The sequence below is a fragment of the Girardinichthys multiradiatus genome, chromosome 3 (genome assembly GCF_021462225.1).
Source record: "Girardinichthys multiradiatus isolate DD_20200921_A chromosome 3, DD_fGirMul_XY1, whole genome shotgun sequence".
Classification (NCBI taxonomy): domain Eukaryota; kingdom Metazoa; phylum Chordata; class Actinopteri; order Cyprinodontiformes; family Goodeidae; genus Girardinichthys; species Girardinichthys multiradiatus.
The window spans coordinates 34,281,541-34,307,150 of record NC_061796.1 but is presented as its reverse complement, the minus strand read 5'-3'; the positions used below and the strand labels follow the sequence as shown (position 1 = coordinate 34,307,150).

Genomic DNA, 25,610 nt, shown 5'->3' with positions numbered 1-25,610 from the left:
TTCTTAAGCAGAGACAGGGAAGGTCATCAGAGTTGATGGGAAGATCAAACGTTTTTACATACAGGGCAATTCTGCCAGTTAACCTGTTAAGAGAACCAAAAAGACTTGAGACTTTGGCAAAGGTTTGCCTTAAAGGCAGGATAGTGACACTAAACATGCAGTCAGAGCTACAGTGTAATGTAGCTCTGCAGGTGGGACACTATATCAAATGTGGCAAAGCTTAAGTTCAGAAGAATGGGCCAAATGTTCAGTCTCCAGATGTGCAGACCTGACAGATACATAATCAGAAGGACTAGTAGCTGCAACTGCAGCAAAAGGAGGTTCTATAATTACTGACTCAGGAGGGCCCACCACAAATTCATGCAATTGTTTTTTAATGTCTCTACAATTTTTCTTCAACTTAATTATTTGTGATGGTCATAAAATGCCTATAATTTGTGTTTGTAAAATGTGATCAAGTTCAAGGGGTATGAAAACCTCTGCAAGACGCTGGTATTGAGCTCTGCAGAGGATACCTTTACACATTTTGTAGTGAGTGAGATTCAGGACTTCAGTGGATGACCAATTAATGAATCTAGAAATAATAATAAATCTATGAAAAGTACTGTTACAGCTGCCATAAATGTCCCAGAGGCAACATAAGAAATCCCAGTGGACTCTTGAGTTAGGGTTAATATGAAAGACATTGAAATTACATTTAAATTTACCTTATTGATGGATAAAGTTTTATATAGAGGGGACATGGAAGACATAAATACATACAAGTATTTCTTAACAGCTAACCAACCCAAAATCGAACATTTTTCATCTGAGAAGAAACTCAAATTCATAACAGAACTAACACATTTTAAAGTGTCTCTCCAAAGTCTGAACAAGGACAATGAACCACAACTAATCAAGGCTATCAGCAAGTGAGTTTTATTTTTCACCATTTAATTTAGAAAAGATGTCTCTAACCTGAGAACAGTGAGGCTGCTACAGAGAGGGAGTTGCTTTTTTACTCTCTTTCCACTTAAAAAAAAAAAAAAAGAAAAGCAAAGAAAAATCAAAAGAATCACACACAAATGACATTTCATTTGTGAAGATCCACCTTCCAAAGCAAATATTTAATTCTTTACATTTTCTGCTCTTCTCTGAGTGGTTTAAAAATAAAAAGACCAAAAGAATTCCTACTGCACATCTATCATTCAACTTTGGCTGAGAGCCCCGTTTGATAGATGAGCCACCTGCACCATCTCCATCAGGCCTGAATCTAGTAGTTGTAGCAGAACAGCATTTTCAAAGCACAAGCTTTGAAAATGCTGTTTGAAACTTATGGAGTCTTGGATATTTAAATGTGACAGCCCGCCTGATTTTGCCAGGGGTTTCAGTGTTGGGTTTTGCTTTGCTGGATCCTGAGATGTTGATACAAGGAGAATCGTGCTTTAATGAGTAGCTCCAAATTTTAGCTTTGTTCCCCCGTTTCACTTCCTTTGCCAAAAGCAAGAAAAAAAAAAATACATCATGTATATTCATTCAGAAAAAACTTGTCAACAATGTTAATATTGACTTGAATCGTTGCTACACAGTTACTTATTGGTCAAAAAAATGGGAGCTTCCATCTGAATTGTTCTCAGATTTCCTGGAGAAGTCGTGCTCATGATTTCACAATTTCTGCGCACGCTTTTTTTTTGTAGTAAGCAGACTCTTTGAGTGCTGCTCTCCAGGGTGCTTTCCTCCCTGCAAGATGAGCTCCGTCTGAAGATTTGCAACACCAAAATACAGGCAAACATCTTGCAACAAAGCAAATAGGGATTATTCCTGCACGTTTTGAGACACAGTTTAACCATACATGAATGAAAGACGAAAACCATAAACCCACAGTACCTGAACATGGCTTGGCAAAAAATTGTACTGCGTTGCTCTCCAGCCTGCAGTCCGAAGTGCTCCATTGGAAATTGTCTGCTTATTCTGCTCTTGCACATACTCTTTACTCAAATACAATTTAAAAAAATTAGGAACTTTACAAGTGATTTGTTTTGACTTTCTTCAATCAAGCAAATGCCCAACATTTCAAGTATACCCCGGTCTTTCTTTCTTTCCTTTTTTTTTTTTTTTTTTTTTTTACCTCAAATCAAGCTTCAAGATTGCACACACTTCATGGTAATAAGTGTGACGAAGGACCAGCATGGAGTTAATGAGTTATTGATTGTTGACTCCCAGACATAATCCGCTCTAACATTCTGTAACATCTGTATTAAACATGAGAAGTCGTATTTACATAAATCTGCCCGGAGGCGTCGGCTCCACAGCCTCTTGTTTGTCTTTGGATGTAGGTAAAATATGTGTTTCACATTATTCTCGTCTCCAGAATCGGGTTTTACTAACTTTGATGTTTTCTCACTTTCAAAATTCAGCCTGCTCCTGTGGGGGTTGGTGCACAAGTTTTAACGTAACTGGTCTCCGTCAAGTCTTCCATCAGCAACCAGACTAATAAATTATGACCTAAAAACAACTTATTAATACAAAACTCAAAAACACCAACAGGATAAAAGCAAGAACTATGACAAAATTAAGAATGGGGAGAAAACGGAAATGCAAATATCAAACCTAGATAACAAAAATCATAGTCCATTAGTGAGGCTACATACATACTAATCACAGGAGAAGTTCAGCAGAGGTTCTGTTTTCATTGCTTGTGCTGGTACGGCACTCTGACAGAGGTGAGAGGACATGTTTTCTTGGAGAACACTTCTACTGAGCCACAACGGGTGGTTATCTCGATAGGACTGGAACAGTCAAGTGCAGCCACAAATGGCAGGTGAAGGGTTCGTGACCTGGAAGCTGGAGGAGGCGGCGATCACTGAAAACAAAGTGATTCTCCACAAGTCTTTTTCCAATCATCTCGTCTGCTGTTTTCCCCCTCCTCTAAAGCATCAGTGACACGTTTAAGTGGTTGGTGCTCCTCCCTATTGTTTTCATCTCGATTATTGCGGCGGCGTCTCTCCGACCATCTCGATGCCGTGTTGCTGGAGCTGCGCTCGGAGCAACGCGTTCTCGTTCTTCAGCTCCTCAATCTAAAAGCAAAGGAAAGAGAAATCTAAATAGGCAACAGCCAATAAAACCGTTCAATTTAGTAAATCAATTCAAAAACTAAAACTCTAGGTTACATAGAATCTGTACACACAAAGTAATATTTTTTCTCCAGTTAATTTTGATGATTGTGGCTTACAGCTAATAAACATCAGAATATGACAATGAGATAAATAATGTTGTGAGATGGTCTACATAATCACAGGGAAGACCAGCAGACAGTCACTAATACCCTCAGACACGAACGTCATTTAATATCTTAATTTTATGAATAACTAAATTTGAGATTTTCATTAGCTATAAGTGACAATCATCGAAATTAACAGAAATAAATGCCTGATGTGCATATCACTTTGTGTGTAACGAATTTATATACAAGTTTCACTTTTTGAACTGAATTTCTGAAATAAACTTCATGCTATTCTATATTACTGAGGCACATCTGTAAATTCAGCTTGCAGTTTATAGAGCTAACATTTTTTCCATTTGCAGAGTTAAACTGGCTTATGCTAATGTGAGCACAGCTTTGTGGAATACCTGGGATTAGGGAAAATTCATGCAGACCTTTTCAAAGACACCCCCTGTCCACAACCAACCATTCTGACTGTGCAGCTTCCCCAGAAAAGGACTGAGCAGAGGATATAAGGCTTTGAGCATTGGAATAAAAATGTATTGCCGAATGCCTTGCAGGCCTTGGATTCAACGGGGAGTCAGGCAGCAGCAGAGCTCCAAAATTTCACAATACTTTAAATGCATTAGCATGCACTTAGTTCTCACACAGCCCCTGTGTATTTTATTCCCACTGCCTCTGAATGCACCGATGTCAGGTAACACTTCTCATCATAAGAGTCCAAACTCTTTGATCCTCTTTGTTAGCCCGTGATGATTAGCTACACAGTTCGGAGTCCCACGGGGTTTGTTTTGGAGAAATGAAGATGCATATGGGACTGGGGTAGATTTCATGCTTCTGAGACTTTCCTGCTGAATGCTGCAGCAAAGCAATCTATTCAGTGCAGTGGCAATCTTCACAGTCACATATGCAGCCCACTACTGCTGACTATTTGTGTGCAGATTTATTTATCTGCTACACCCCACCACCTCAAAAGAAGGTTTTGAATTATCATTCATAGAGCTTCTTTATGTATTCTTTAACTCATTGAGACTTCACTTGATGTCACATTTGCAGGCTCGAAGCAAGGGCCTATATCGGTACCTGCTGCCTGCACAACGCATTGTCCACTTGTATCCTCTCCACTTCCTTCAGACTCTCCTGCAGCCGCTGGTTGCTTTGCCTGAGGTCACGGATGTAGTCACAAGCTTTTGAGAGGATGCCTCCTTTGCTCTGAGGGAGACAGAACTAAAGTCAAATGGCCGAAAGGCAGAAATTTAAAATGGCTGCAGTGAAAAGTCAAGTGTGAAATGGCTTACTGCTCCAGTCTTGGTGCTGTCCATAGTGCAGTCAGGTATCATCTTGGAAAGTGTGACGATCCAGTTATTGATTTTGTCTCTTCGTCGCCTTTCAACTAATCAAAAGGTACAGGAAAAACAGCAAAAAATAACAAGCATAAGCTCCAGAACTCTTTTCCGATCATGATACTGAAGGCAGTTTTTCCTTGAAGAACCAGATTTTTTTTTCCTGGATCTTTTGGATCTCAAGCCAACTAACCAATTTTGAAAGCTCAATAGTACCCTCTAGTGGCCATTTAAAAAGAAACATGTATTATTATCTGCTCTTGTAATAACATATTTGACAGGGTTTGGTGATTTTCTTTCAATAGAAAATGCACCATTAAGGCATCCCGCTGCATTGTACTGTACTGTCAGATGAAATCAAAAGCCACAATCATCACTAATTACCCACCTTCATTATGTTGCGCTCGTCTTCTTTCATCTCGTGGCGTTCGCGGTCCATCCATTTTCCTGCAGATAAATAGGAAATAAAAACACTTTTCATGCACTGCGGTATCTCCCATCTCTAAGCACCACACAATCAGGCACAAATCCAATCCTATCCCCCAAATTCATCTATACTTTACCTCATCATATGCAGCATTCTTCAATGTTATCTTGCAATTCAAGACTAATCTAGGTGCTATTTATAACAGGCCTCTGAAGTTGCTTGCGGATGAAAAACATCAGAATGCACAGCCATGTGAGGCTACGTGTGCAACTGTGACGCACCCGCCTGTAGCCTCGAGCCGTTTACCTGGAAAACTGAGCCCGGGCCAATCTTCTGCTGGCTGTTCTGTTCTCAGGTGAGGCCCAAAGGGAGGAAACTGATCTATTAGTGTTTAAAATTACCAAAAGAACTGCTTTCCGCTGAAATTTGGGTGTTTGGAAACCAACATAACTGCCTCGTGTCTCTGTATCCTACATCTGGTTTAATGAGCCCACCAAGACATGACTGCCAAAGCTTTCCAATTAGGCATTATGGCATGAAAGGCCAAAAACAAGCGCATGTTATTAGCGGACTATAGTGTGTCTTTTTCATATTTCCATTCGCAGACAGATTGGGACAGAAAAAATGAAATCGGCCAATATACACAAAAAATAAGAAAACATTGCCAAGGATTGGCAAAGTTGGCAGTAAAATCTTGGAAATTTGTGCCCCTGATCGTTTTGCTCTTTCAAGCAAAATAATTTCAATGGTCTTTCTTGTATGTGACTCTAGCACATTCTTCATTTTGTCCCATCAACACAAACCAACTTTTGGTACCGAGACAAGCTAAATAACACTCTCATAGTTCAATATATAGTACAAGGACACGTTTGTAGGTACAGCGGGTAAAGATGTGTAAGAATCCTTCAAATAAATGTGTCTTTTAATGCAGCACTATAATCTGACAAAGAAAAAGATAGAAAAACCCAACTTTCAATTCTAGTACGTTGTTATATTAAGAATTAATTGTTTTTAAACAAAATCATCATTGACAATTATTGGCTGGAGAAGGTTGGTGAATACTGAGTGAGGGATGTTCGACCATTAATTTTTGCACACCCTCACTAAATTCTTCTGGGTCCTATCTTACGTTCTTTCCTCTTCAGCTCACCTCACAGGTTTTCTATAAGATTTGGGTCTGGGGATGGAGATGGCCACAGGAGAAGGTTGATTTTGTGTCTGGTGTGCTCCTTTTGTGTTGATTTGCTTACATGTTTATGTTTACAGGGCCTTTGAAAGAAAAACAGGCCCACAGCATCACATACCTTCCACCATATTTAACAGTGGACATATCCATCCTTTAATTTACACCAATTCCATATTTATAGTTTTTACTGCCAAAAAGATCAAACTGACCAAAGTACACAGCTCCAGGTAAAACCCCAGTAGTTTATATATTTGTAATAATCATTTATTTTTCTTTTTTTAAACACATCTTTACGAGGGCAGCTCAATGGTTCATTTGAAAAAGATGTGGATAATTGTATGAAAAACTAAATGTGCAGGCCCAGAGGAATATGCGTTTCACCCCTTTTTTTTTTCTACAATATAGAGACACCCATCATCTTAATACTCCTGAGAGTTATTGTTTACACACAAATCCAGAAAATACACTGTACATTGGTCAAATAAATTAATGTTTACTCTTTCCTGCCCTTCTAGTCCTTTCTGAAAGCATTAGCCTTGACAGTAAGCCAATAAATCATAAAATGAGACCCCACGGACAGCAACCTGGGCTTCCTATGATTGTAATGGGATGATTTAAGCGATCAGCCTTAAGCCTTTGGTTGTCACCAGAGACCAGTAATATGTGAGATGTTGTAGAAATGCCAAGAAGAAAATTTTACCTGAATTAATCTATGACACTAATACAGTTGCATCAATAAAATTTTAAAACTTTACCAACAGTGTTTACAAAAAGAAATATCAAATACTGTACATGTTTTTTTTTTTTTTTTTTTTTGCAACTTTAAAAACTAGGCTAAACGAGAACAAAACCACACTACAACGAAGAAGCACATGAAAACGACACTAAAATAAAGTGTGGATCATGCATTAGTTTCCAGATGGAAAACAATGACCCAGTTTCTAGGTCCTAATGGAAAAATGTATTTGCCACAAGCACAACTAGCAACAATGGATCAGGGTCGGCATCGAACAAATTATCTGTGTCTTGTACATCAAGAGCTCGGAGAATCACTGGGGACTTATGGATGAGAGGGGGTGGGAGAGGAGGGCAGAGTCTGAGAGTCTTGGAGCCGCTTATTTTCTTGTGATCTTATGTGATTAGTTCATTTGCTGTTTAAAAAGAAGAAGAAAAAGAAGTGCGGGAGAAATGTGGAAACTGTCCTCACCAGTTTAAACCTTCATGTTGCAGCAGCTCGTTTTCATCTCTGCGAATGGCAAATAGGGTGGGAGGTTTTCATTCACTTTTTTCACATGTCAATCATACTGTTGGTTAGTTAGCACAAATATATCTGCAACACTTCAAATGGATTACAGTTATTACTTAGGAGGGAATAAATAGTAACATATATACTACAAACAGAAATCTCAGAGATGGAAATAAAACGTTCTACAGTTTATTTACATAAACTCCAGCATGGCTTGTCCTTTAATCTTGGCAGAATAATACGGTGTTGATGCAGCAACATAAAGCAGAGCTGCTGTCACATTATCAGGCTGCTGGGCCGTTAAAGGTGCTCATCAAAAAAAAAAAAACATCTTGCATCTTTAAGACATCTAAGGTTCTTTGAAACGACTGAAACACAAAAACATTTATTTTTATTCCATTATACACACCGATTTAGCAGGATTATTTATAACATACACTGATTGTAGAATAACATCATTATTAACAGGAAATTGCAAGTATTCATACTATTTCAGCCTTTGTGGATTCTGAGACTTTAGAGCATGGGATTTATGTGATAGACCAACACAAAACAGCACATAAACGTCAACTGGGAGGAAAAGAATACATGACTTTCAACCTAACCTAATTTCACCTGATTAGCAAATAGAGCCCACCTCTGTGTAGTATAACCTCAGTATAAATCCAGCTGTTCTGTGAAGGCCTCAGATGCTTGTAAGAGAACATTAGAGAACAATCGGCATCATAAAGAAACATGCTGGACAGGTCAGGGATAAAGTTGTGGTTTAGTGTAAAGCAGTCTACCTAAACTGACAGGCTGGCCAAGGAGCGTACCACTTATACAAGCAGCCAAGAGGCCAGTATCAACTCTGGAGGAGCTCCAGAGGACCACAGCTCTGGTATGGGAATCTATCAACAGGACAACTATTAGTCGAACACTTCACAAATCTGGCATTTATGGATGAGTGGCAAGAAGAAGCCCCGCAGAGGACGAAGCGGACATGTTTAAGAAGGTTTAAGAAGGTGATCAGATGAGATCTGTTAGAGGATGCAAAAGACTAGGCAGAAGTTCCTTAAGGTAGGACAAGAACCCGAAACATGCAGCCATGGGTTTAACAGAATTGTTTGGATTAAAGCAAAGTTCAGATGTAAAATCCAAGATGAGACATACCTAAAAAGACTTGTAAAAGTAACTGCGGTGAAAGATGGTCATATTGACTGAAGCGGGCTGAAAACAAAAGGAAGACCGACCTTTCTAATTTTTGCTTTCAAAAGTCCTTGTTCTTCTACTTCACAGTTGTGTGTCGTTTTCTGTTTTTACTATCACATAAAATCTCAGTAAAAAAAGACATTGAATTTGGTTGTAGTGTAATTACATGTGAAACAGCTCAAGGAGTATGGGTAGCTTTGCAAGGCATTAAACTTACCAACTACAGCGATTGGCACTAACAATGCTACAAGAAATTGCTTTGCTTCTGCTCTACAAGAAGACCAACATAATATATCAAGTGTTAAAAGTTAAACCATAAAGATTAATGTCTGGTAGAAAATACAAGAATATTCACTTAACTTGGAGCAAACCCTATTTGATAATGAGTCATGTGTTCAGTTTGTGACCAAGAAAGCAAATCGCTGTGAGCTGGATTTTTCTGTTTGGAAAAATCCAGCTCACAGCGATTACTTAAGATTCAAGAATCTTTCAATTTTCAGCACTACTTAACCAGTGCCAGTGTGTTGTTGGCGGAGAGTGAAGCGTCTTCTTTTAAGTAAGTATGTAAAGTTAGCCAGAAGCAGCCTGGTGTCATTTCACTAAAATGTTAGAGTGACCCTGCTTATAATCCTAGTGGTTAGAAATATCAGCGTATGTCTAACAGCTGAATAGATTTTGAAATGGATCTTTTTTTGTCTGATTATTGTAAAATGTGTTGCTTTCTGAGATAAACATGAGATTTTAGATCAGTAGGGATAAATCTCTGATGAGTATTTGCTAAAACGGAGGAAAGTAGATAAGGAACTCAGACTAAATCGTGGTGTTCAGTAAAAATAAACTGAATATAAAATAGGAATGTGGAAAAATGTTCAGACTACAGGTCCTTCTCAAAATATTAGCATATTGTGATAAAGTTCATTATTTTCTACAATGTAATGATGAAAATTTAACATTCATATATTTTAGATTCATTGCACACTAACTGAAATATTTCAGGTCTTTTATTGTCTTAATACGGATGATTTTGGCATACAGCTCATAAAAACCCAAAATTCCTATCTCACAAAATTAGCATATTTCATCCGACCAATAAAAGAAAAGAGTTTTTAATACAAAAAAACGTCAACCTTCAAATAATCAGTTACAGTTATGCACTCAATACTTGGTGGGAATCCTTTTGCAGAAATGACTGCTTCAATGCAGCGTGGCATGGAGGCAATCAGCCTGTGGCACTGCTGAGGTCTTATGGAGGCCCAGGATGCTTCAATAGCGGCCTTTAGCTCATCCAGAGTGTTGGGTCTTGAGTCTCTCAACATTCTCTTCACAATATCCCACAGATTCTCTATGGGGTTCAGGTCAGGAGAGTTGGCAGGCCAATTGAGCACAGTGATACCATGGTCAGTAAACCATTTACCAGTGGTTTTGGCACTGTGAGCAGGTGCCAGGTCGTGCTGAAAAATGAAATCTTCATCTCCATAAAGCTTTTCAGCAGATGGAAGCATGAAGTGCTCTAAAATCTCCTGATAGCTAGCTGCATTGACCCTGCCCTTGATAAAACACAGTGGACCAACACCAGCAGCTGACAAGGCACCCCAGACCATCACTGACTGTGGGTACTTGACACTGGACTTCTGGCATTTTGGCATTTCCTTCTCTCCAGTCTTCCTCCAGACTCTGGCACCTTGATTTCCGAATGACATGCAGAATTTGCTTTCATCCGAAAAAAGTACTTTGGACCACTGAGCAACAGTCCAGTGCTGCTTCTCTGTAGCCCAGGTCAGGCGCTTCTGCCGCTGTTTCTGGTTCAAAAGTGGCTTGACCTGGGGAATGCGGCACCTGTAGCCCATTTCCTGCACACGCCTGTGCACGGTGGCTCTTGATGTTTCTACTCCAGACTCAGTCCACCGGTTCCGCAGGTCCCCCAAGGTCTGGAATCGGCCCTTCTCCACAATCTTCCTCAGGGTCCGGTCACCTCTTCTCGTTGTGCAGCGTTTTCTGCCACACTTTTCTTTCTGTGTCTTACCCTCTTGCTTGAGGGTGTCAATAGTGGCCTTCTGGACAGCAGTCAGGTCGGCAGTCTTACCCATGATTGGGGTTTTGAGTGATGAACCAGGCTGGGAGTTTTAAAGGCCTCAGGAATCTTTTGCAGGTGTTTAGAGTTAACTCGTTGATTCAGATGATTAGGTTCATAGCTCGTTTAGAGACCCTTTTAATGATATGCTAATTTTGTGAGATAGGAATTTTGAGTTTTCATGAGCTGTATGCCACAATCATCCGTATTAAGACAATAAAAGACCTGAAATATTTCAGTTAGTGTGCAATGAATCTAAAATATATGAATGTTAAATTTTCATCATGACATTATGGAAAATAATGAACTTTATCACAATATGCTAATATTTTGAGAAGGACCTGTATATAAAGAAGTTTCAGCCTGGGTTTTAACCACAATCAGTCATATGAGAAAATAATCTGTCGCTTCCAACTACCTGGTCACATGCATCTCTACTATCCATTACATTCGCTTAAAGATTTTCCCTCCTTCACAGCCTCCTCCAGCATTAGCATCTGGATTCATTTGATTTAGCCTTCTTTGTTGACTTGATGTGACCACATCATTTGATGATATGCATTTTAGACTGATGGATAAAGGTTGCTGATTTACAAAGGACCCTAAATCAAGGACTGCAGATTCACTGTACAGTATCGTCAAAACGATGCCAAGCTGAAATGTGCTGTAATAAACGGCAGGAACCAAACTGAAAGCTACTTTGATCACCAGATATCCAACCGAATTCAACAATGTGTTTCTTTAAAGGAAAAAACGTTTTTTGATGTTTTATTGAAAAAGAGCAGATACTTACGCAGGGTAGGGCTGCGTGCGTGGGGCGATGGTTCGTGGCGTGCCTGCTTGAATGACATCAGGGGGTGTCATCATCACATAAAACTGACCTGTAGGAATTAAAGATTGTTAAGTGATCAATGAGCATCAATTATCCAATGTCTGAAAGTATAGGATCATTTTTTCTGTTTAAACAAGAAAACAAAACAAGCCTTTCTTGTAAATTTAGTCCTGCAGTACAAGATTTCACATTAAAAAAGCACAATATTTCTCATCAGAAAGAAGCCTGTATCACAAAGTGCTGCCTAGTTGCCATCAGCTTGTTACTTGATCTAGTGAAGCAAATTTATGCTGATGCGAAGAGCTTCACAACCTGCTTTATTTGAGTATGAGGATTGATTTGAAGCAAACACGGTAGTAGTTCTCGAGTTGCCCCGTTGTGTGGACTAATAAAGATTGCTCTTCAGCATGGCTGACGACACTCGGCTCGATTAGCATAAAAAAAAAAGCTTTCCGAGGCAGCGGTTTGGTTCCTGATGGAATAAAAAAACATCGATATGTAAGAGATGAATTATTTAAGAAAATGTCCTTCCACTGCAACTGGCTAATGATCCTACTGGCACACACCTAAAAGGGCTATTTCACTGTTATTAAGGAATCCGAACTGCATTTGAAGATCTCCACTTGGAAATTTAAAATACTTAGATCAAACCTGAACTGGTCGCTTAGAAACACAGTCTGAGATTTATGAAGCCTTTATTCTAATCATTAACTGGAGCAACTTTAATGGTTTTTTTTTTGGCATTTAGACCACTATGGAAACATAAAAGCTACAATTTATTCACTAGTCAAACCTAGACTGTATTATTCTACCTAGACTTTTTAAAACCCAGTTTTTGATTCAGAAAATTTCTACTCCATCTTTTGGGGGGGGGGGGGGTTCAGGCAGCAACATTTTCGAAAGTCAACTAAAAGTTATTTTTCCTTCTTTTACCTCAAACTGTCGTAATATGTTTCACAGTTCACCTCAGCACCTAAAGCTGCACCTCATGTGTAACAAACTGGTTACAGCAGTTTATTACCAAGTGTTAAGAGTAATGGGTTACTCCCCCTACATTTTGGACTGGTTTTGGCTGAGAAACAATGTGTGGTGTAGCTGTCCTCCATCTGGCACTTAAATGCCCTGAAGCAGCAAATGCACCACCATGTAGAAAGATGCGCTGCCTTGATAATTATGCTCAGAAGGTAAACAAGCAGGGAAGACCATAAGGAACAGAGAACTTGAGATATGGAGAAGAAGATGAGGGCGGGTCAAGAGTTATTGTATGGTTTTTAAAGGTGACTGGGTTATTTAACAGAATCTGAAACGTAGGCATAGGGTGTAAAACACCAAAGAACAAGACAACGAGGAGAACATGGATGATGATACATGGTTTTTGGTGTTTTGAAAGAAATCCACCTACAGCAAAAGCAAACATTTGACCCTGAGGAAACCTAAGAGAGCTATGTAAATGGAGATCTAGATGAGATAGCCATACCATTGTTGTCTAAACCAGTCCCCATAGCCATTATTTTGATTCCATTCATTTTCACAAACAAGAAGTTAGTTGTAACGTTTACGTCTGTTAGCATTATTCACCTTCCACTAGCGTGTAACAATGAGGTAGCCTGTTCTGTGGATGTGGCAGATGATGAAACTCAATATTTGGGTCAGAAAGTCAAATTTATTTTCTTGTTAAAATTTTCTACACTTAAAAATCTAAAACTAAAAACACTACTAATTAGCACTTACATTACAAACAAATAAAACAAATGTAACAACCAATTCTTAAGACTAAAAATAACATTTAAATAACATTTGAGGCTGCGTAGTAGTGGCAAACACTTGGAAATTACAGGCAAAATGTACCGAGACCAGTTCTTTTCTGCACGCCTTACCACCTGTTACAGTTAGCAAAAACGTTTTTATTTTAAAAACACCTCTCTACAAGACCACAAAATGTATGTCTTTTTAAGGGTGGAAACAACAGAGCTCTACTATAATCATTATAAAGTACTGAAAATCCAACAACCAGCCAGTCATTCCTCTCTAATGCCCACAGGGTCTAGACCTGGATGAATTGCGCACAATAAATGCAGATTTGTTGCATATAATAGAGCTAAATGTTTGGTCGCCTAGTTACTAATGTCCTGAAAATCTTCAAAGCAAAGAACAGGCGCCCATAAACAGATTTCCCCATAAACATGATTTGCACAAGCACATTAAAAACCACACATATTGTTAATACAGCACGACGACAACATGTGACCATGTGGATGAAGCTGAATGGTAGCATGTGATATTAACAAGCGGTGACTAAATTGTAATGAAGGCTTGCACATTAGAGGACTTAGAGGTTTATATATTGCATTTATGAATGCAGACACATGGGATCATATCTAAGCTGGTAGGTATTTCAGTTGCGGCAGGAAATGTTTTACATCTTTTGGGCAACGCATTTTTTTTTTTTTTTTTGCATCACACCTTTGCTTCAAAATAATGCTTTGTATCACAGCATGCAACAATAGTGACAATAAAATTTGCACCTACAGCAACCCGATTTATTTTAAATTAGCCAGAGCTTTAGGGATAATGGCTCATTTAGATCTACTAAAAGACAGGGATGTTGTTCTGGTTTTAGGGTACTTATAATGAGTGCCTTTTTTGTCAAAATAATGGCTTAGTTAGCCATGTAACACTGATGTGCTTCAGCCAAGTGCAAATTGAGAGGGAGAAGTGACTCACCCCCTGCCTGTGTGAGGGTTGGGTCTGAGGTGGCCTGCACTGACACGGTCCCGTCGCTCACTGCGGTTGCAGGGAAGTAAGCAAAGCGGGTCTCTCCTCCCACTGCCTCGCCTGCTGGGCTTCCTCCATTACTAAACGGGTTTTGGATCACAGCCTGTTACAGATGAGAGAGAAACAGGAGAAAGGCATGGGCGAGTGGCAATGGAGCAGTCACAGCAGGTGAACACACACCTCATTCTCTGCCAGACTCGATACCGGTGTCCCCCCAGTAGACCACTAAGGAAGACAGAGAGCGGTGTGGCGGCTGGGATAAAGAGAAGCAAGGAAGCAGCACAGATCTCGTTAGTGGTGATAAGAACAAGGTCAGGGAAACCATTGATAAACTGTAACTGATATCAGGTTAGGTATATTCTGGCTAGAACAGCACCATTAATTGTTGTAAATTTGTTAATTATTTTGATTCTTATATACATTTCTATCAAATGATAAATGTCTGCCTAATCTCTTAGACACAAGAAATTAAGAACTTAAAAAAAAAAAAGATAAGTTCAAAAAGATTACTGGTTCTGAATTATTATACCAATTATAGGTTTCTTGTTAATGTTTAGAGGTTTTTATTTGGAAACGTACTGATCAGGCTTTTCCTCGTCAATACAAATTTCTGATTTTCCTCCTAATTCACATTTTGACCTTATGTTCTTATTTAACCAAAGGACTATAACATAAAAACAAAAATGTCACGCATGTTCTTTTATACAGGCAGTACTTTTTGATTTCAACAGAAAATTAACAAATTACAAGATAATCCCCATTGATAAAAAGCATGTCCCTAAATGTTATTCTATTTATATGAAACTTAAGAGTAGTTCATTAAAGAACATTCTTTCGGCTGACGTGTTCAGAGACTGAAACAATGGAAGTTTCATACATAGTTTTCACTATTTGTTGTGCCAATCATCATTCAGAGCAGAATGGCTGATGCTGATCTCTGCTAATTGGTGCATCTCCAGTTGTCATTAATTTTTTAATCACTAAAATTCAGAATACATTGCACTCTATTTTGTCAAGTCACCTTTGTTTGTAGATTGCTCAGAACAATCCCCATTTGGCAAAAGAGCCCTATTGTAGTGGGTAAAACGCGGCAGCTGTACATAAGCAGGGGTCAGCGGGTTAATTGAGAAGGGAATGGAAACCCCCTCATTTCTTCTACTCTATATGCAGCTCATTCAACAGGTACCAGTGAAAATCCCTGTGCTGTATTCCCCACTGGTGGATGTTGCTGAACAAAGGTGAAACAAAAACTGCTGTGATCAACTTGGATGAAATCTACGTTATGAAAAGAACTGGTTTCAGGTTGGTTTGACAGTGTACAGTCCTACTTTAGATTTGGGGTATTCTATTATTTTTTTCCACCAATAAGTGCACTAAAGTTAGCAGTAAATATATGTATTAAATTTACATAAAACAGTCTTTTGATCTTAGGTCCTGTGCAACACAACGATCCATTGAAAACGGGTTCTGTTAAACACATCTACATGACAATTTTTTAATTACGATCTAAGACACTAGTCAAAACGTCAAACCGTGCAATTCCCCTGTCACACCATTAGTGGGCAGCATGTTCAACATGTGCATGCGTGCAAACACTTCCCGCTTAAAAAGACAGATAAAAATGAGCTGTTTATTAGAGAACAATCTTTAGATTCAAAAGCAGCGCAAATAGCAATTTGCCATTGTTTCTGTTAATATGTTCTTCTGTGGGTTTTAAACTTGTCAGCATCAGTTATGCTGTGCGCATTACTTTATACGAATTGCAGTCATACTGCGCATGTACCAGGGCTTCATCCATGCAGGAATATTCAGTTTTTTTTCTGTCTACATGAAAATGGACACAGAGACGTTTTCAAAATATTACACTCATTTTCAAATCATGCTGTTTTTAAAGAAAAAGCGCACAGTTGTTGTGTACACGAACAGTAGAATGGCAACAAAACCTTTCTGTTTTCCCAGAGAAAATGTTGACATGTAAACAGTGTGCCATTAGGAAATTAGCTAATTGTTTGACTTTTCATGGACTTCTTTGTTTTTGTTTTTTGTTAAAAAAATCCCAAATATTAAAAGCCATTGCAGTACTGCATTGTTTAACACCACCTCAGTAGGGATTTTTGTTTGCCCGATACTCACGCTTACAGCTGGCAAGTGTCTGAGTCAGTATAGCGCTGGAAATGTTAACCTGAGATTGTAGATTATTTTCCTTTCTGTGCACAATTTAAGTGGATTTGATTTTATGAGATATAAGCAGTTAAAATAAGTTGCTTTCATTCAGGGGCTGGACTCTGCCTTAGAGGTAGATTTCAATACTTCATCATCCTGGTGGTGCTCAGATTAATTTTGTTGCTTATCTGCATTGAAAGAAACCAGGAGGACTTCATTTGATTATCTGATGAGAATGCCTCTTGGGCATAAAACCTTGGAGATTTTCCTGACACATCCCACTAAGAGGAGTCTCCAGGGCAGACCCAGAACTTACTGGAAGGACTAGATATCCCTTCTTGCCAGTGAACACCTTGTTATTCCCAAAATTAACAGGAATTAATTTTGCAATAATTCTTAAGATTGTTGAGCTTAATATTTGCTGCCGTCTCTGAATAAATGACACAAACAGGTTTTAAAACAAGAAGGAAGAACATGTAGAGAAATCTGTCCAATCTGAATAAAAATCCTTCTGTCATCTCACAGTTTCTGTTTTAAAAGCCTTGAAGATTTTTTTTCCACTAACCTCATCAGAATCGTTTTCTTGTTTACATGGTTTCAACAGATCCCAACAATAAACGGATCAGACATCCAGAAGCCTGTAATATGTTTATTAGGCACATCAGTCTGTGTTTACATAGAGGAAAGTAAGAGGAAGGATAACCTTGCATTGGTTTTATTCTCCTGTTGGAAATAAAATGCTGAAACAGAACCTTTTCTATAATGAAGATAAAGGATACGGCTATTCATTTAAAACCCTACATATTACCAGTGGGCTCTGTTCAGTGAAAAAACATGGTTGTGTTACCTGAGCCACAGCCTGAGGAGCCCCAGCAAAAGCAGCTGTTGAAACGACGCTCACTGCTCCTCCTGCATCATCTCGTCCATCAACGTGCTGATCGGACACCTGAACAACACGGTATGTCACCTTTAAGACAGAAACAGAAATTAGTAAAGTTGAGCAATAAAACAGACATTTCAAACAATATTTCTTGTATTTCAGGTGTGCTGAGCACAGATCAAAACCTCACCTGGCTTGCAGCTTTGTGTATCATAACGGTTTCTTTAGGTTAGCTAAGCCCAGTATCTGAAATCACTGTTCAAACCTCAGCAGTACACAGACCTCACCATCCCACACAATATGCTTATGCTTCAAAAAGTGCCTGATTTAATTTTAAAGAAAGCAGTGAAGAAAATGAGCCCATTTGTCCCAAGAATCCCTATTTGTATCGCTCTATCATGTGACTGTCCTGCTGACTGACATGTGACAGTTACACCATGCCAATCCCAGACCTGACTGGAACCACATGACTGCTCACACTGGACCTGTTTACGCCAAATGAGCCACGTGGATCACTGACTTAATTCCCTCCAGTGCAAAAAAAAAAAAAATTTTTTTCAGTCGGGTACCCTTCTGACTTAGGCATATGGGGCATGAACAGTAGATATTCACTGAGCTGACCCATTTGTCATGAAACATTTTCATTACCAACCATAAATGACTGCGGCAGATATTGCAACTAAAACGAAATCCCCTACAGCAAGACTACACTTGAATAAATCTGAAATATACAGTGCCTGTTTTCTGTTTTGGGCTTAAGTCCCAATTCTTTAGCGTAAACAGGCCTTTTGTTCTCTTTTCGCGTAAGGGGATGACTTGGGGTTAGGAGTTCCAGGTCACAAGAATCCTCAGAAACCTCTAATGGTTTGGTCTTTCAAGATAGTTACAACCTTAACTTAGCTATTAGTTACAGCTCAGTCAGTTTAAGCTTTATGGCAAACTGAGGTAAAGTAAATACTTTAGTATTCTGTCCACTTATGTTTTCTCAATCTCTGCTGTCATGTGGAGGAGTCAGACAGGTGTTTTCCAAGAGTAAGAGTTTCCCAATGATCTAACTTCTCATCCATTGTTCTTTTTAAGATAATTTTTTCACCTAATGGGTTTGGCGTTCTACGAATGCAACAGTCAGCATCTACAGGTCTTTCTCAAAATATTAGCATATTGTGATAAAGTTCATTATTTTCCATAATGTCATGATGAAAATTTAACATTCATATATTTTAGATTCATTGCACACTAACTGAAATATTTCAGGTCTTTTATTGTCTTAATACGGATGATTTTGGCATACAGCTCATGAAAACCCAAAATTCCTATCTCACAAAATTAGCATATTTCATCCGACCAATAAAAGAAAAGTGTTTTTAATACAAAAAACGTCAACCTTCAAATAATCATGTACAGTTATGCACTCAATACTTGGTCGGGAATCCTTTTGCAGAAATGACTGCTTCAATGCGGCGTGGCATGGAGGCAATCAGCCTGTGGCACTGCTGAGGTCTTATGGAGGCCCAGGATGCTTCGATAGCGGCCTTTAGCTCATCCAGAGTGTTGGGTCTTGAGTCTCTCAACGTTCTCTTCACAATATCCCACAGATTCTCCATGGGGTTCAGGTCAGGAGAGTTGGCAGGCCAATTGAGCACAGTGATACCATGGTCAGTAAACCATTTACCAGTGGTTTTGGCACTGTGAGCAGGTGCCAGGTTGTGCTGAAAAATGAAATCTTCATCTCCATAAAGCTTTTCAGCAGATGGAAGCATGAAGTGCTCCAAAATCTCCTGATAGCTAGCTGCATTGACCATGCCCTTGATAAAACACAGTGGACCAACACCAGCAGCTGACACGGCACCCCAGACCATCACTGACTGTGGGTACTTGACACTGGACCTCTGGCATTTTGGCATTTCCTTCTCCCCAGTCTTCCTCCAGACTCTGGCACCTTGATTTCCGAATGACATGTAGAATTTGCTTTCATCCGAAAAAAGTACTTGGGACCACTGAGCAACAGTCCAGTGCTGCTTCTCTGTAGCCCAGGTCATGCGCTTCTGCCGCTGTTTCTGGTTCAAAAGTGGCTTGACCTGGGGAATGCGGCACCTGTAGCCCATTTCCTGCACACACTTGTGCACGGTGGCTCTGGATGTTTCTACTCCAGACTCAGTCCACTGCTTCCGCAGGTCCCCCAAGGTCTGGAATCGGCCCTTCTCCACAATCTTCCTCAGGGTCCGGTCACCTCTTCTCATTGTGCAGCGTTTTCTGCCACACTTTTTCCTTCCCACAGACTTCCCACTGAGGTGCCTTGATACAGCACTCTGGGAACAGCCTATTCATTCAGAAATTTCTTTCTGTGTCTTACCCTCTTGCTTGAGGGTGTCAATAGTGGCCTTCTGGACAGCAGTCAGGTCGGCAGTCTTACCCATGATTGGGGTTTTGAGTGATGAACCAGGCTGGGAGTTTTAAAGGCCTCAGGAATCTTTTGCAGGTGTTTAGAGTTAACTCGTTGATTCAGATGATTAGGTTCATAGCTCGTTTAGAGACCCTTTTAATGATATGCTAATTTTGTGAGATAGGAATTTTGGGTTTTCATGAGCTGTATGCCAAAATCATCCGTATTAAGACAATAAAAGACCTGAAATATTTCAGTTAGTGTGCAATGAATCTAAAATATATGAATGTTAAATTTTCATCATGACATTATGGAAAATAATGAACTTTATCACAATATGCTAATATTTTGAGAAGGACCTGTATTGGGTTCTAGTGCACCTTCGGTTTGGATATTGTTTAAATAACCGATGTATACATAACATAGTATATGAAAAATAATTGAAATTACTCTTATAGAAACTTTATAGTAAAGTAAAGCTTAAATCAGACAAGAAATTGTAAATACAGACGTATTGTGTGAAATGTTCAGACTGTTTTCTTCTAGATACAGTGCCTTATGAAATATTCTTACCACTCAAACCGGTTTCACATTTTCTGACATTACAAACACAAACTTCAATCTATTTTATTGGAATATTAAGTGGTAGACAAAACTTAAAAGTAGTACACAATTGTGAAATGGATGGAAATGGATATATTATTTCTAACAAGTCTGGTGAGCTTTTATATTTAATGCTTTGTCTTCAAAGCAGTAATTTATAAAACCACCTTTCACTGCATTTACACTCCATTCTTCTTTGCAAAATAGCTCAAACTCAGTCCGGTTGGATGGAGAGTCTCTGTAAAGATCAACTTTCAAGTCTTGTCACCGATTCCCTATTAAGTCCAGACTTTAACTGGGTCATTCTAATACACGGATGAGCTTTTATCTAAACCACTTCATTGTAGTTGCTGTAAATTCAGGCTACCTGTTGTGCTTGAAAGTGAACCTCTGCTCCACTCTCAGTCTGTTGCTTTAACCATTTTTCTTCTAAGAATACCAGGTTTTCAGCTCAATCCAACTTCTGATCAACTCTGACCAGGTTCTGATTCCTGCTGAAGAGAAGCATCCCAATAAGTTGATGTTGCCACTAGGATGTTTCAAGGTGGTAATGGTGTGTTAAAGGGGATATGCAGTTTAATTTTGCCACACACGGCATTTTGCATGTAGGCCAAATTTGGTTTCATCTGACCAGAGCACCTTCTTTCACATCTCCAGTTACCCTAAATAACTTGTGACAAAATGCAAACAAATTCAAAATCTTCCATTGTTCCTGTGAATAGATTTACCCACGTGAGTCGTGGATCTCTGTAGTTCCTCGAGAGCTACTATGGTGCTCTTACTTCTTTCTCAGAATATTGTTCTCCCAGCTTGCCAGTTTAGATGGAGGATCACGTCTTGGTATGTCTGTTAGTATTGCCATAGTCTTTCCCACATTAAAATTTTATATTTTTACATGTTAACATTTAATATGTTAAAAGATTGTGTTATTGTTTTGAAACTTGACCCTGCTTTAAAATACTATTTAACTTTATCCCTGAACTGTCCAGGGTTTTGATGGCTCTTCATGATGCAGCTTGTCCACTAATGCTCCCTAGAAAATCCCTGAGGTCTTATGAAAACAGCTGAATATATGCTGAGGTTAAATTATGCCAATGTATGTGGTTGCAATAAACTTTATTGAGGGGTACCAAGAGTAACGGGATCTGAAAACCAATTTCCTACCACCTCACAACTTTGGCTACTTTATATTGGTCTATCACATGAAACCCCAATAAAAACACCCTCACACAAGTTTGTGGTTGTAATGTGAAAAATGGTTAAGCGCTATGAGTACTTTTACAAAGCACTCTGTGTAGCGCACAACGCTACTGATCAAATCCTTTCAGCCATCTTCAGCGATATGCTGCAACCTCAAGTCACCGGAGATGAACATGTGAAACTACTGGAGTCAAACTGTTTGCCAGTCTTGAATAAATGCACATTCTGCTCTTAATACCAAGACGTGTATGCTGTCAAGAGCCCTTTAAGTCTTTCTTAAACTGGCATTGAAAAGCGGGAGGTTACTGCAGTGTTACTTATTGATCTATAAGTGACTTACTTGGCCACCCTCTGAGCGGAACTGATATTGGATGTTGTGGTCTCCAAATGCTGCAGCCTGCTGAACACTGGCTATTGTTACAGACGTCTGCTCTTCCCCTGTTACGTGTTACAGGGGAAAAAGAACAACAAAGAAGAAAAAGAACAACTATGACATTAGTTAAGCTGTAGTAAAGGTTCTCTATTTATATTCGGAGCAAGTGATAAACAGTTGAATCCAGATATTTACATGCACTTAAAAAAAAAAAAAAAAAAGACATCACCCCTTTGATTCCTAACTTCCCAGCAAGGAGACTAAACATTGACTGTTTAAGTCCAGTCAGGTTTACCAAAATTTTTTCTATTTACCAAATGCCAGAAAAAAAAGAGACAAGGTTTTTTAACAGTATTTTTTAATTACCCTTGTTAAATTTGAAGGTTTACATTTACCTGATTGCTGCCTTTTTAACAATTGAAGACAGCCAAGATGATGATATTGTGGCTGCTTAAGCTTCTGATAGGTTAATTAGTGGAGATGAACATCCACACTGCAGGATGTATTTTAAGGCAACAAATCATAAAAATGGTCCCTCCTTGTAGAAAAAAAATGAAATCAAATCTGCCAAGATATGTGGAAGGGACCTGTGGACAACCACAAGTCTGGTTTATCCTTGGCTACAATGTCCAGATGCCTGAAGGTGCCACATGTGTCTGTCCAAACAATTGTCTGAAAGTATAAACATGCTTGGGATTGTGAGCCATCATCCTGTTCAGGAAGCAGATGTGTTATATGCCCCAGAGATGACTGTGTTTTGGTGCAAAATGTGTGCGACCCTCTGAACAAAAAAACACAAGACCTTGCGAAGATGCTGGCAGAAGCTGGAAATGGAGTGCCTAAAAGTCTAAAATACACCATTTTTATTCTTTTAACTGCTTTGATCTTTGGCACAAATCGCTGCAAACCAAACAAACGCTCACCCTCAGATGCCTGGACAACCTCTTCTTCTTGCTTTTCTTGGCTGCAAATCGAATGCAAAGACAACTCAGTTTTCAGAAAATACGAAGTGGTTAAAATGTTTTGACGATCAAATAAACAATATATGACCCTCAACTTCTCTCAAGCCAAACTCGCGCGAAAGCCCCGCAAACCAACAATGTAATTTTACAGAAAACCCGAACCTCGCTGCGTTTCCCTCAACGGCTGACAACAATATTGTGTTTTAACAGTTAGCTTAAGCTATCTTGGCTCCTGAAAAGGTATTACCTAATTATTGTTTTCTCATAATGAGCCCCTAGTATCCTTGAGTACCACATGCCATATAATCTGCTTAAAAGGTCCTCACATTAAACTCTTTTTTGACAGCAGTTTGTCGGGTCAGGCCTTGCTAAGCGTCCCAAACTAGCTGTGCCAAATAGCATATAGTTGCTAGCCTGTCTCTGTTAGCCATTTTGATCGAGTCCTGCTTACCTTGCGGTGTCCAGACTCTGTTCAAGCATATCCATCAGGGTGAAAATAAAAAGTGATATTCGGTGTCACAGACGGAGATGGAAGTGCTGATCACGGGAACAAACACTCGGGTCATGTGAGAGAGACAGCCCAGGACACGTGAGGTATGTCTCGGTGTCGAAGTTAAAATGGAGGCCGCTGCTGCTGCTGCTGTTGCTGCTGTGCGTGAGATCGAGCAGAGGTGACTCCGCCGGGCGGATAAAAGCAGCTCTCTGAGCCAAGGCGTTTTAATCTCCGCTTTTGTTTTCATGTATCAGTGTTTCAGACACGCAGTTAACAATAGAAAATCAAATAGAAAATAAATAATACCCACATTACATCCTATTTAAGACTGCCTTTATTAGTCAATACATACATTTTTTCCCGTATTTTTAGCAACTTGATGAACCACTTGATTTTGTTGTATTCAAAGCCATTTTAATCTCATTTTCTGTTTTAATCAGACTTCCCATATGTTAGTGCATCAACTTCAGCATTACATGATAAATGGGGCAACATAACTACAATGACTTGCCCATTTTATCCAGTGCATCTTGAAATGCTACCTTGATTTTCACTTTACTGTGAGGGCACAACAATGGGTTGTATGACGGTGAAAGACCTGAAAAACCTGTTTCAACAGTATCTGTTTAAATATAACATTTGCTCGCCAGTATATACAAATTTGATCACTGATACAGCAGCTGCCACCGGAACTGCCAATTCTGCCTGCCACTGCCACAAATTGAGCTCGGCCCTGCTGGACCTGATGTGACCTAAGAATCTTACTTTAATTAACACATCAAGGACTAGATCTGAAAATGAAGTATATCTGCTTATTAGTACAATAAAAAATGTGTGACCTGATCCTGTGGCAAACAAGACTAAACACTTTTAACACTGTAATTGTACACACTCTGTATACTGTGTATAAATCAGCTGTGGAGGCACAGCTGATTGATGGTTGATCACTATTCTCCAATCATATATTGGCCAGTTTCCTAGACAGGTTACTCATGATGTTTAGACTTAGATTGAATGGGGCCCTATGCAGAACTGATTTGGGGCACCTTTTTAGTTAAGTCTATCACCTACAAGCCACCGCAGTACTAATATTGCTGCATGGTGCATCAAAAACATCTGTTTTTAGGGTCAGAAATTACATTGCCTGTATTGCAGAATGTATTTGGTTCAAAGCTCCAACTATTCACTTTGTTTATTAAATAAATAACAATAGATATGGACCTTGCAAAAGTATTCACCCCCCCTTGAATGTTTTGAGATTCTATCACATTACACATCTTTTATTGCTTTTTTTTTTTTTTTTTTTTTTTGATGGACCAACCCAAAGTAGTGTATTATTTTGAAGTGGAAGGAAACAGACACATGGTTTGTTTCAAGTGTAGCTTACATTAGTATTCAGCCCCCTTTAATTTAATACTCGTAAATAAAATCCAGTGCAACCAATGGTCTTCAATGTTCTTTCTTTCTTTCTTTCTTTCTTTCTTTCTTTCTTTGGTAAATATTGGGGAACAGGTGCATAATGAGACAATAGTAATAATCGTTGTTCATATTAGAATAATATCAACAACAACTATGAAGACCATGACATTAATCATAATCATCATAATCCTTATCATAATATTATAATGCTATTATTGTGTTGATGAACAAAACTAGATTTGACCACAGGATTAAGCTGACTTTTTGAGATGTGTATGAGTGTGTAATTATTTTTCATATTCCTCAATATAATAGGTTAAGTTGATTGATTTTTTTTTTTAAAGCAACTAATAAGAAGAACCATGATGTTAAAAAAGAATACTGCATTATTTTGTTTCCTGAACTGAAAAGCTTGCTCTATAAAATTAAAATAACAATTATGTAATATAATGGAATACATGATGGTATATATTTAATGATCATTTAACCTTCATTTTACCCTTATCATAACTGCATCCAATTATCCATTTATAAAAAATGAACTTACTTAGAATATAAATGACAACAAAATATAATTATGCTGAAAGTAAAGTCATATTTTACAACTGCATTACAGTTCAACATCTTCACAAGCTCCAGCCTCTAAGTTATATTGTATAACACGAGTATGATAAACTGATTTTGATTATACTGTCTTATAATAAGAGTTCAATAGTAGAGAATGTCATTAAATTTGAATGTAATTGGTTTTTGTTTTGAATTAATTATTTTGACTGAAGTTAATTTTTATTTGTTGGATTCTATATACACAAAAAATGAATGTGACCCATTTGAAAGTGCTTTGGGATAGCATATATATAT

At 38.7% G+C, this 25,610-nt stretch overlaps 1 protein-coding gene across 1 annotated transcript; it reads right to left on the bottom strand.

Moving 5' to 3' along the window:
- Positions 1–895: 895 nt before the first annotated feature.
- Positions 896–23,323, bottom strand: LOC124866139 (upstream stimulatory factor 2). Its single transcript, XM_047361818.1, has 11 exons — positions 23,289–23,323; positions 22,799–22,839; positions 21,843–21,940; positions 17,284–17,403; positions 14,223–14,376; positions 11,460–11,547; positions 7,366–7,404; positions 4,934–4,992; positions 4,501–4,595; positions 4,286–4,414; positions 896–3,056 (listed from the first exon to the last, which is right to left on the bottom strand). The coding sequence occupies exons 1-11, from the start codon at positions 23,321–23,323 to the stop codon at positions 2,967–2,969; spliced, it is 948 nt and encodes a 315-aa protein (XP_047217774.1). The 3' UTR covers positions 896–2,966.
- Positions 23,324–25,610: the final 2,287 nt, after the last annotated feature.